At 45.2% G+C, this 12,673-nt stretch overlaps 1 protein-coding gene across 7 annotated transcripts in view; it reads right to left on the bottom strand.

Moving 5' to 3' along the window:
* TTC7A (tetratricopeptide repeat domain 7A) overlaps window positions 1-12,673 on the bottom strand; it is a 169,749-nt gene that overhangs the window by 41,325 nt on the left and 115,751 nt on the right. For all 7 annotated transcript variants that reach the window (XM_031950439.1, XM_031950434.1, XM_031950438.1 and 4 more), the window contains one exon: window positions 12,041-12,201. In XM_031950439.1, coding sequence (XP_031806299.1) covers window positions 12,041-12,201 — 161 coding nt within the window. The remainder of the gene's footprint in view (window positions 1-12,040; window positions 12,202-12,673) is intronic.

Below are 12,673 nucleotides of genomic sequence, written 5' to 3'. Positions count from 1 at the left end.
CATAGGAATAAAGGTAAGGGTGATGTCAGTGGGGAGATTAAAGATCATTAAAATTTTGGATTATAACTGCAACAAGGGGGGGGGGGTCCTAACAGATGGAACTGTAAATCTATATACTGGAGATAGCAAAGGAGGACAAACTTTGAAGGAGATTTTGTTTGAGACATCTGGACAATTCCTGAAAACAGTGATTTCTCTGTCTCTTGGTCTCATCTACCCATACTTGACTCTAAATTTAAGCTCCCAGAAGGTAAGAACTATAGTTTAACAAATTCTGGACAGAGTCAAGTTTAGTCCAGGTTAAGTGTTTAATTAAGAATTAAGATACTTGGCAAAAACTAAACTGGCTGATGAATATGGATCTTTGAGAGTAAAAAGACATTGGGATGGCATATAGGAACAATCTAGCTGAAGATTGCTGTCTTCCTTAAGACTATGAGCAGTCAAAATGGTGGGTGGGTTGGGCCCAGCAAAGTACAAATGATATTTTGGTTCACTCTTGTGTCATCAGTGCTAATGATCAAGGATATCAATGTTTAAACATCTGATGTGCTATGATGATTATCAATAAAAATCAAATAAATTTTAGGTTGATGGTGAAGATATCAGTTCTACAAAGGTAGAATTTGATACATGATGAATAATATCTTGGGGGTCAAAAAGCCCACATTTCTAGACCTAAATGATATTTATGAGCCATATGGCACTTTGGGCAAATGACTTTCTGGATCTCAGTTTTCTTGTTTTTAGAGTGAGGAAGGTTTGGACAGGAGGGTATCTATGGCCTCTACAAACTCTTAGATTCAGTGACCTATCATCAACTACTCATTTCTGGCTGGCAGATTTAATTAATACAGATAAAGCATCAACAACCAAGAACAAAGGAAGGGCTTAGTCGTGTGCCTTTGAGGTCCACCACAAGGCCTCAAATGACTCTGGAAAAGCTTTGAGTCCTGCTAATGCCAAAGCATCATATAATTTCCAAAACAGTTTGGGTTTCTGGGGGAGATGGATGCAGCATTCCCTGGTCTGTTTACACCTCTCCAGATCTGGCCTGACAGCCATGATATTCAGGCTCAAGAGCATCTCTCTGGAGAGGTCCCTTACTCCAGGCCCAACGGGGTTTCTATTCCCTTAGGACCTGAGCGTGGGTTGAAACCTCAGGGGTGCCCCACACCCCAGGGAGAGAGAAGGGCAGGGGAAGAAAAACAATGTGCATTCCAAATGCCTTGTCACTGGGCTTTCAAAACTGATATGGCAGGCTTCCAGGCCCGCTGGGCAGAACCAGTGACTGATGGGCTGTTTGTTGGAAACCTCCCCTCATTGGCTGGGGAACTTTGTTTGGTTACCATAGAGATCTCCACTACAAGGGCCCTGACTAAAGTGTGAGGAATCTGTTACTTAAAACCACCACCACACAGGCCCTGCTGGCTCCAGGAATGAGCCCCAACCATCAGCTCATTTTCATTCTGCCTAAGTTTCTGCCTCCTGTCGAGGCCTTCCTCTACCCAGCCCCCCAATTCCCTAAAAATCCAAAAAAGAAGGGAAGAGTGGCGTCTTTGAGGAGGCAGTCTCCGGCTGACTTCCTGGCCTTTTGGCTTGGGGTACCTCCATGAACCTAAAAGATAAGGCTGCTGGCACCCCAGGCAAGCACAGAACCTGACCCTCAGGGGGCCTGGGGAGGACCGCCTGGCCAAATTTTCCTGGGCTTAGTTGGTAGCCTACAGGGTTTCAGGAAGTAGTGCTAGGGGTGTCTGGTTCCCATCAAGCCAGGTTCACACTGTACCCTAAGGGACCATCAACCTCTGTCTCATCACGTTTTTGGTTTTGTTTCTTGTTATTGTTGTGGCTGTTTTTGGCTGTTTTTGACCCCAGCTTCATTTGCTAAATAAAGGTCAAACCATAGCATGGAAATCCGGATCCTCTTTCCTCTGCCCTCCCTCTAATCCCTGTATCGAGGAGGATTTTTAGAAGAAGTAAGTCCACCAAAGCCATATCTCTCACCAGGATTTCAGAACCTATTTTACAAGAATAAGAATCTCTCCTACATATGACTTCCCCTTCCAGGGCTTTCTGGGTCACAATCCTTTGTAGGTCCCTTTTCTTTGCATCAGAGTTCTCTCCCTTCTTCATTTATCTCCAACAGCTCTACCCTTCCCTCAGGTTGAGTTTTCTCCCAATTCAGGTCCTGTCAGTCACCTGAACTCCCATAACAACGTCCATAATAGGAGAGAGAGATGGACTTGGAGTCGGGAGACCTTGCTTCAGCTCTCCTCATGGCCCTTATTTGGCCTTGAGATCACAGCAATACCCAGGCCCCTAGACCCAGTTTCCTCATCAGTGGAATGTGAGTGACCCTTACAACTACCTACCTGAGAGTGTTTGGTGACAAAGGTGTTGTATAAACCTTGACACTATTCCTATATCCATGTGAGGAGTTATCTCTACTCTTAAAAGAGAGCATTTATGTTTCTATGTCTAGCTGATGGGTGACACTTTAAATGACCCTTCAGGGATCATTCTCAGAGTTCTTCCCATTTTTCATAGTGCTTTTTACAGGATGGAACAAGATAAAGCAAGAGATAAATGTCAGTTAGTTGATAACTTCATTGACTTTTTGACCAGATTTACACAATGTATTTTGGCCGGCACTTGAGCATTTGACAGAAGAGAAGATGGTGGATGGCTCCAGAAAACGTGAATGATTTCCCCATGCTCCCAAGTAACCTTCCCAGCCTTCCAGTTTCACTGTCATATGCTTTATGATGTCTTCCTCAACAACCAGAGGCCACATGCTACAGAATCTGAGGAAGGGACCTCCAGGCCCCTCTCACTTCATAGATGAGGAGGCAACGACCCGGCCAGAATCACAGGCTAGAAAGTGTCCAGGGCAGGGTAGGAAGGCAGGTCACCGTGGCTCCAGGTCTGGCCCTCTTCCCATTAATAAGGGCTCACAGGGGCCAACCCCCCAAATCCACATCCTCTCTAACCCAAGCAGGGGAAAGCTTTGTGACAAAATGCCTCTTTTTCTAACTCAGTTCAGTAAACATCAAGAGCCAATTCTATGAATGGCCCTAGGACAGCAAGATGAAAAAGGACACAGTCTCTGCCCTGAAGGTGCTCACAATCCAAAGAGGGAGGCGAGGGGAGAGGGAACAAAGCATCCTCCCAAATGCTGGAATTACCCCGCAAAGCCCCTGTGTACAGAGATCAAAGGCTCCATCACTCAACTTTACAAAATAGCAAAGGAGGAAGGGAAAAAACAGATGGAAGGAATACACCTGCGGGCCACAGGCAGCAAAGGCTCAGCCCCTGGCACCCTGCCTTGTTCCCCTGCACACACTCCCTCCTGACGGGCATGAGGTCAGAGACAGACAAGATCACATTTATTTATTTATTTGTGCCGCTGTTGCTGCAGTGATGTCCACTGGGCTATTTATTTAATGAGCCACAGTAACAACAGCTGTGGCCACACACAGCATGTACCCGGCTGGGAGCAGCTGGAAAACCAGGGCAGCACTTCGATCGGACTGCAATGACATTTTTTCAGCTTCTCCTGACCCATAATGGACCGGGTGACATTTTCTGTTAATCCTGGGGTTTCTGAGTCTGGGGTGTTAATTCCAAAGCTTTTATCATCTGAATGTGGGCTAGCCAAGCAGTTAAGGGAGATGAGAGTGATTTTTGCCCCCTGGCATTCTGGGCTGGGAGGTCCTTGGTGGGACCACGCATTTCATGATCTTCTTGGGACCTCCAGAAATTTATTCAGAAGCCTTCTGGCACAAGGCCTTTCCTGGTCTGTCGATGCTAGTGGTCCCTCCCTTCAATAGGCCCTGGACCTGTCTGGGAGCATGCTGTCTGCCTTTCAATCACAGTGAGCTCTTGGAGAGCATGTCTAGCCTCCCACCCAGAACAGATCTCAAGTAGGGACTCGGCATCTCCTGACAGAACATAACACAGTTTTCCTTTACCCTGATCCTCCTTTCATTTGCCTATTCAGCTCGATTCTCTTGAAGCAGTAAGGCCGCTTGTGAATCTAATCTCTGAATGGCATGGGGAGAATCTGTGATCCTATTTAATCCACTGATCCACCAAACAGAGGTACACTTCCGTTTGTCATTCTTGCTCACTATCTCATAAAACTGTCTTAGGAATTTCCCAGCATCCTAGATTCTTCAAATTATAGTTATTATGGACAAAAATGGTGTAGGAAAAGGAGCGCTTAACCTTTTTTGTGTCATGGATATATCTGTGGCAGTCTTATAAAAAAGTCTCTGGACCTCTTCTTGGAGTGTTTAATTAAATGTCGATTAACTAGCATAAAATAAAAAAATAGAGGATTACAAAGAAAACCAATCACAGACCCCAGGTTAAAACTTCCTGATGCAGAAGTAAGAGAGCTAGGCTTAAAGCTGGGAGACCCGGGTTTCAATTCCGTCTCTGCTTCTCACAACTTGCACAACTATGGGCAACTCATTTAATTTTTTCAGTCTCACTTTGATAATTTGTAAAACGGGGCTAACATCAAACCTTCAACGATGCCATGAAGGTCAAACAGGACAGTGCATCTAAAATTCCTGGTAGTTTGTAAAGCACTATACAACTATGAGTGATTATTATACTTTTGGGAGTAAACTGGAATGACTACTGTGCTGAAGCCCTGTTTTAGGGGATGTTATCCAGATCCCATCATTCTGGAGGATTTGGAGAAAATCTCTGAACAGACAAAAAGGGAGACAAGCAGCAAGACAGCAGCTGATCTTGGGCCACACAACTTTGATGGAGCTGGTATTTCAGGATGCAATGGAAAGAGCACCAGATCTGGAGTCAGAGAACCTGGATTCAAATCCTGCCTCTGAAGGGACATTGGAGAAGGTCACTTTTCTGGATCTCAATTTCTTATCTTCAAAATGAGGAGGGAGTGCAGGGTTTGGACTTGATGTCCTTGGAGGGTCCTAGTAGCTCTAGATCCAAGACTCCACATCCTAGGCTTTCATCAATATGGACTCTCCTTGTAGTGATATACATTGGAAGCTATCCTGTCTGTACATTCTGGGAGATTCTCATCAGATGAGAAGTAAAATCAATGTGCTAGCTTCAACATTATGTGAACACATAATTACCCAACACTCTTTACTATATGGCTTACCCACTCTTTCTGATCATTGGCCATTTCAGGTGTATAATCCTGTTTATGCTGCAGTCTAAATATGACTACCATGCATCTCTCCATTATTCCCCATGTAACCAACAATTGTAATTCTCCATGGATTATGATATTCCATATTTCAGAGCTTAGAATCTCAGCAAAACATACCAGTGTTAAAAAGAATGCTTTGCTTTGAAGGGTTCATCATTGAAAATAAGATCCAACTTTCCAGATAAAATCCAAATCAATCTCTTTTCTATAATTTGTTATTCACATATAATGCAGTAGGTACTTATGGCCAACTCTGGGGATGTTCCTGCACACTGGACAATAAGCATTCTTCATTCATGTGACTTTCTCCCATGTGTATAATCAGGTCAAATTCTTTTGAATGATCATAGATCTTTAGAAGGTTTTGCAATGATCTATGACTTGATATGGTTAGCACAGTATTATCAGTTTATCATTTATAAGGCATTTTTCAACATTTATAAGGCAATTTCTAAGACTTGACAGCTTGGTGGGCATAAGTCTCCCCTTTATACTTGCTTAGATATTAAAAAGTTCTTATATCTTGGGGAGAATTTTAAGTGACCTGAAATCATATAGCAATTGTTAATGAAGGATATTGCATTAATAGAAGCAGAATGTCTAGAAAGAAAGATACAACATTCTTGCTTTGCTCAATCCACATCTGAAGTACTGTGCTCACTTCTGAGTGCATTTTAAGAGGGGATAAGCTAGACCATGTCTTGAGAAAAGCTACTAAGAGGGTGAGTGGTTTGTAAAACATGATATCTGTTAAAGGACTTGGGATATTTAGCTAGGAGAAGACAAGATTGAATTGGGACATCCTGGACCTTCCACTCTACTTCAAACCACATAACTAGTCAGTGGCAAATCTTGCTATGGATTGAATTTACACAACTACCCTCTCTGTCCCCTATTCTCTCTTCACTCATTGCAAGGCTCTTTCCTTCCACCCCTGGAAGACTGAAGTATCTTCCTAACTGGCCTCCCTGTATTTAACCTCCCCCCCCCCTTCCCCACACAGCTGTCCAAGTGATTTCACTAAAGTACAACTATCCCTCCCCTGCTGTCTCTAAGATAAAATACAAATCCTCTGTTTATCATCTAAACCCCCCTACAATCTGGCTCGTTTACCTTTTCAGATTTGTGTGTTTTATCCTTTTTGTGGAGTTCTGCCAAACTGTCCCACTTACTCTTGCCACCCCCATCTGGGAATGTTCTTCCTTCTCCCCTCAGACTTCCAGAATCCACAGTTTTTCCCCCAAATCTCAATTCAAGCACTACATCCCCCTCCAGGTTGCTTGAGACACAACCATGCACTGCATGTACTTTGTTAGGAAGCCTTGGTCTAAGAGAGTTTGGGCATCTGAGGCTGACTTGTCTTCAACCTTTCTCCTGAACTTCATCCTTTCTTGAAGGTAAGGGGTTTATTTGACTCCTCTACAGTTGTTACATGGCTAGTCACAGGGAAATCCAGAACAGAGATCTGTCAAGGTCAGTGTCCTATTCCTTACTGAGCATTATTCAGATTCTTTGGAAATTTCAGAAAATTAAGGCAGTTTTTTTTACATGAGATAGAGAGTATCAGTGGCACATGCTTGAATTTATTTACATATGTATATACTGTATATTTACATATACCATATACTTATACCTATGTATATATGTATATACATATGTACTCTTCTGACAGAACTGTATACTCCATGGGGACAAGAGTTATTTCATTTTTGTTTTTATATCTTCAAGCTTAGCAGACTGACTAGAACATGGTAAGTGCTTAATAAAAGTTTGTTGATTGGACTGAAAGATTATCTCCAAATATCTAGAATATTGTCCAATAAAACAGGATTTGGATATATTTTTCATTTATGTTCCTAGGATACAGACCTAAGAATAATGGGAAGCTCAAGAAAGACAGCTTTCGTGTTGATTTACAAAATAAAAAAAAAAAACCTAACAATTATAGCTAATTTCCACACGTCAAAATACACTCAAAAGTAGTAATAACTTGCCCGCTGCTAGTTTAGAAAAAAAAAAAGGATCAATTAAACAGACTAGAAGAAATAATAAAAAAAATTCAGCTCAATAATCCAGCATTCAATAGACCTAGGAATATAAAATATTTGAGGAAGAACTCTCTATTTGATAAAAATTGTTGGAAAAGCTAGATAACATTTAGTTTTTCTAATAGCTATTAAGATTAGAACAACATCTTATACCACAAGTCACCTACTGCTCAAAACAAATATGCAATCTGAATATCAAAGGTCACAACATTAAAAAAAAATTAGAATGGGGTTATATTAGGTATCATCTACAACTATAGCAATGGGGATAATTCTTAACCAAACAACGGACACACCAGTGCAGACAAAAGCATTAATATGGTACCTTAATTAATCAGTGCCTTAAGCCCAAATTCAGCAAATGTTTACAAGCAAATGATTGAGTACACAAGGCAAGAAGAAAAGAGGAAGGAAGACAGAGATTGCATTAGTGTGTGCAGGAAGTCATATTCCCTTGTCCTGCTCTTTAAGACTAGGAAAGTTTCCTGGAGATGGAGAGGTTCTGAGGCTGTCTGATTGATAAAAGGCACAGAACTGGCAAGGAAAATTAAATAAGGCACTCCTCTTCCTCAGATGGCTGGAGAGGCTTTCCTTCTTGTTCCTTCATTTCAGAAGTCTGAAGCCTTTTCTCACAGAGTGGGAAAACCTGGCAGCTCAAGAGTAGGTTCAAGATCCTATTGAGCCAGGCAAGACTGCAGTGATTTAGAAAGCACAGTATCTGTGCTCTGCAGCTCTAACTGGCCCTGCAGCTCTAAGCAGGTTTGGCAAAGACGAATTTTACTATTGAAAGGGAGGACATTTGCCCCCTGTGTATTTTCATTATCATTCCACCAGGTTACATCACAGGAAGAATAGCTTTTGAGATGACTATATCCTCTGGCTAATCCCTAGTATTTTAGCCATGCCTTAGTACTGGCTAAGCTACCTGCTGTTTGCTAAATTATAGTCATGTGCTATCCTTTGAAGAGAAAGCTATGACCCACTGGTAGAGGGGAATTCTCTCCAGGAACCTGCACACCCTTTTCCCGCTCCCTTCTTTGTGATCCACAGGCATCTGTGCTGAGGAAGGCCAGTGGCGGGGGTCAGTCTGGCCAGGGAGCATCAGCTCAGTGGCCCACAGGTTCCAGGTTCAGTCCACAGGCACTTAGTCACTCTTACAATGTAGGATACAAAGAAACAAGGTCAGGTCCCTCCTCTCCAGCCGCAAAGTCTGACGGGGGACAACCCCCAGTGTACAACTAGTGCATGCAGGGGGAGGGTCTTTGTTGGCGTCTGCACTTTGTTTCTGCATGGGGGAAGCCTTCACTCAGGTGGGCGTTGGGTTTTGGGGAGACGCCAGCCTCCTCTCTGCCGAAGCCCTGGGAGTCCAGCGGCAGGACAGAAGTCCAGCCCGCGGTGATGGCCAGGGGAGGTGACTTCAGAGGGAAGGCACTGCCATTAAGGGAAGAAGCAGAAGGGGGGGGGGGGTTACCAAGGCTTGAAGGAAGCTAGGAAAGCCGGGGGGTTGGGGGGGCAGAGGGAAGGTATTCCAGGATTGGGTGACGGTTGACAAAATGGCAGATTGGAGATGGAGGGTCTTTGTTCAAGCCACAGCAGGGAGGCTGGATGGCCAGCATCCTGGATGGTAGGGCACAGAGGAGGAGGCAAGGGAAGTACATAGTAAAGGTAGCAAAGGGCCAGGTTCGAAGGACCTAAAAGCCAAACAAAGGGTTTGCCGTGAGGCCCCAGACGCAGATCTGTGCTGTAGGAGGATTCCTTTGGGAGATGAGCGGAAGATGGGCTGGAGGGGAGGCAGCCCTGAGGCCAGTTACGGCTACAGCTCACACGGCGACGGCCGTCAGCAGAACCAGAAGAGACAGGGCTGCACACATAGGGTTAGGGGGAATGAAGAAGCCTTGGTGACAGGAAGGGCCTGGGGAGAGGGCAGGGGAGGTTAAAGGGTGACCCCGGGGACTGGGAAGACTGTCGTACCCTCAAGAGCAACAGAGAAGCTTGGAAGAGGGGAGGGTTTTAGGGAAAATAACGGACTTAGTTTTGGCCACATTGAACTCAAAGCGTCTTTGACCCATCTAAGAGGTAAGATGGGCAGCTGGATGGGTCTGGATGCCACATAAGAGGGAAGGACTAGAAAGGGGGTCCCAGAATCCTCTGCTCAGAAAATGTATCCACGGGAGCCAGCAGAGCAGGCCTAGGGACACCACCTGGGTGAAGACCCAGCAAAGGTGACGGAGAGTGCAGAGGCAGCAGGGAGGCAGGAGAGGGCCCAAACCTAGGCCAAGTACGGAGAGGAGGCCAGCTGAGTCACAGTGCGCAGGGGGCCAAGCAGACGAGCCCCAAGTCGGAAGATCCCTTTGGAGAGCAGCTGGGGTGAACCATGAAGCTAAAATGCGGAGGGGCAAGCAGCTTGTGGCTGGGGTCAGCAGAGCAGTCTATGGCCAGGGCTGGGGCTCTGCCTGCAGCTAGAGATGGAGGGAGGTCAACTCTGTGACTGGGACTGGGGCAAAGCTGAGGGGCCCTCCTGGGGCCACTCAGGATTATTACCACTGGGCCAAGTCATGCTCAATGACACAGTTAATGTCTAGGAGACATTGCCATAACCAAACCATGGTTGAAAAAAAGAAAATTCCCAGAGAATTTAAGATGAGAAAAACCCAGTTATGAGTCCTGTCTTCACTGCTCAGTTTTTCCACATTTCTGATCATTATCAATATGCCTGCTCCTTCCACTCCCCAGCTTCCTGTGACATTAGAAAAGTACACTGGAATGGTGCTACAGACAGACAAAGGCATGTGAAATGTCACATGAGGCAGCCCCTTCTTCCTCCAGCCTAAGATTCAAATTGGCCCTTGAAGTCTCCTTTCCCACCCCGAGACGGAGTCTCACTAGGTTAGGGAGCAAAGGCTTCCAATGCCGTTATAGCCTTTTAGGAATGTGTCTAATCTACGTCTCTTTACATTTCTACCTCTCAGAATGCGGCCACTTCCACAGCGCTTGACAAAGGGTGCTCCTCCCAGCCCCTTTAGGAGGTACACAGTAAGAGGGTCAGTGGCTCATGAGAGGAGAGATGGCTTCATTCTCTATACTTCTGTCTCCAGGGTCCATTGTGGTACCTGGCACACAGAAGATTGCTTAATAAATACCTCTTGATTGACTGGATTAATCCTCCCATTTCATAAATGACAAGTCACAAAGTAGCGAGTCCAGGGCTCTGACTGTCCTAGAGAAGTGCTCTAAATTCTGTGTGAGACAGCTGCCTTAGTTCTGTTTTTTCAAGGGTACTCCAAATTTATCTATTTTAGGCTTCAATTTCCAGTATCTCAGGGTCTGAGGAATATATCCCAAATTGCACATCTTTTCCTCTCCTGGATGTAAGAGCCATGAATGATGTCCGATACCCACTCCCCCAAACAACTCTTTCTCCCCACAAATTCTCTCCCCTTCAGTATCCCAAAGCAATTAACCCTATCGTCCCCACTGGCTTCCAGAGCTTGTTCTCTGAAGATTAACACTGGGAGAGTGAGGGATCAAGGAAAGCTCACTGTTACATTCAAGCAGAACTAATTTGAAAGGGGGAAAAAAAAGTATTTATATAGCATCTACTATGTGCCAGGCTCTGCAATGAGTGTTTTACAAACATCACCTCATTTGATCCTCATAAGAACCCTGTGAAGGATAAGTGCTGTTATTTTCCCCATTTTATAGTTAAGGAAACTGAGACAACAGAGGTGAGTTAATTTGCTCAGGGTGAAACAGCCAGGAGGGCGGGCTCTAAGGCTGGATTTGAAGTCAGGTCTTCCTGACTTCAGGCCCAGTGCTTAGGCCCCTCAGAAGGAATAGTAGGAAAGATGCTTTCCTCCATCCTCCAGAACAGCCTGAAGAACTACATCAAGCTGGCACAGGACAGGGGCAGGCTCTCGGTGAAGGCAGAAGAACGGACTGTACCCAGTCCGTGGGGCCCCATCTCCAGTCTGGCTCTGTCACAATTGTTTCTCTGTGCTGTTATATCACTGCAGAACGGGACCTGAAGCGGTTGATGTAAACTTGTCTAAGCACAGATTTTGAGGAGGGAACAGGGGTAATGCAGACAGTGCTGGCAGTGCCAGCGTCAGAGGACCCAGGAGTGAGGATTCCAGCCCTACTGCTGACTCTTTGGATGACTCTGGGCAAATCCCATCAGATAACATTTACAAACCCCATGAACTTAACCCAACCCAAAGCCCCAGGGGCTTTCAGTGCTCCCCAAGCTTTTGGGTACTTCTTTATCCCTCAAATTAGGATATGATTTTTTGTAGCTACATCACATATCTATTTGGAGCTTATCTTGGTACATGATGGGAGATAATGGTCTGAACCTAATTTCTGCCGTGTTCCTTCAACGTTTATCCAGCACTTTTCTGTCAAATAGTGAGTGCTTATCCCAGTGGCTGGAATCTTTGTGGGCTACTAGTTTGGTTGTATAGAGTTACCTGATCTGTTTCCCTGACTGCCTTCTCTGTTCTTCAACCAGTAATCGAGTCCTTTGGATACAGATCCCCTTATGTACTGTGCTGCTGTCAGAGTACTTGGGCACACCGTGCCCCAGTCCTGTCTCCCTGGCCAGACAAAATCCCCTAAAAGGTAGGAGATTGCTTTGCTTGTTCTGTACGTCCCTCTCTCCTCCCTCAGAGCACCCAGCAAGGGCTCTGCTTGTAGCTGAGTGGAGGTGGTGCTAGAATCGTGTGTGTTTATGCAGCCTCTGACTTGGAAGAAAAACATACAACGCCTGGGCAGTTTCAGCCAGGCTCGCACTCACTTGAAGTTTTCTGGGTACTCAGTGACTGCCATGTTGATGATGTCCAGGGCATGCTGGTAGTGCTTCTGGGCTGAGAAGAGGAGCGCCAGGAGGTGTAGGCAGTGAACATCATCCTTGTGTATCTTCAGAGCCTCCTGTAGATGCTCTATGGCATCAGAGACCTGTAAGAGGGGGAAAAGTCACTTGCTGTGGTCTTCCCTCCTGTACCCCTGTCTTTCTGGCACTCAGACCTGTCTCTGCCCCAAAGGCCACAACTCCCCAGGACACAGGCCAAGGCCTCCAAGGGGATCCAGGTGAAGTCATCAGGGACAAGGAATGATAGCTCTAAATTTGCTTAATTAAGTTCCTTGGGAAGAGAGATCACATTTATGTCTTTGCCACTCTCTTCCCCCCCTCCCCCAAATATAGCACAGTGCTGTGTTCATAGGAAGCACCTGATAAATATTTGGTAGAAAAACGAGATGAGAAAGCAACATTCTGAACAAGAAATCTCTCTACCCAATAAACAGTCATCCAATCTTTCCTTGAAGCCCTCTAGCTGGGGGGAAGAGAAGATAGACAAGGCAGCCCACAGGTATTAAATGGCACCAATGGTGACAGAAGTTTGTCTAATATTAAATTAAAATCTGCCTT

The sequence above is a fragment of the Sarcophilus harrisii genome, chromosome 2, assembly GCF_902635505.1.
Source record: "Sarcophilus harrisii chromosome 2, mSarHar1.11, whole genome shotgun sequence".
Taxonomy (NCBI): Eukaryota; Metazoa; Chordata; class Mammalia; order Dasyuromorphia; family Dasyuridae; genus Sarcophilus; species Sarcophilus harrisii.
Note: the sequence above shows the minus strand (reverse complement) of the source record. Positions and strands in the feature narration are given on the sequence as shown.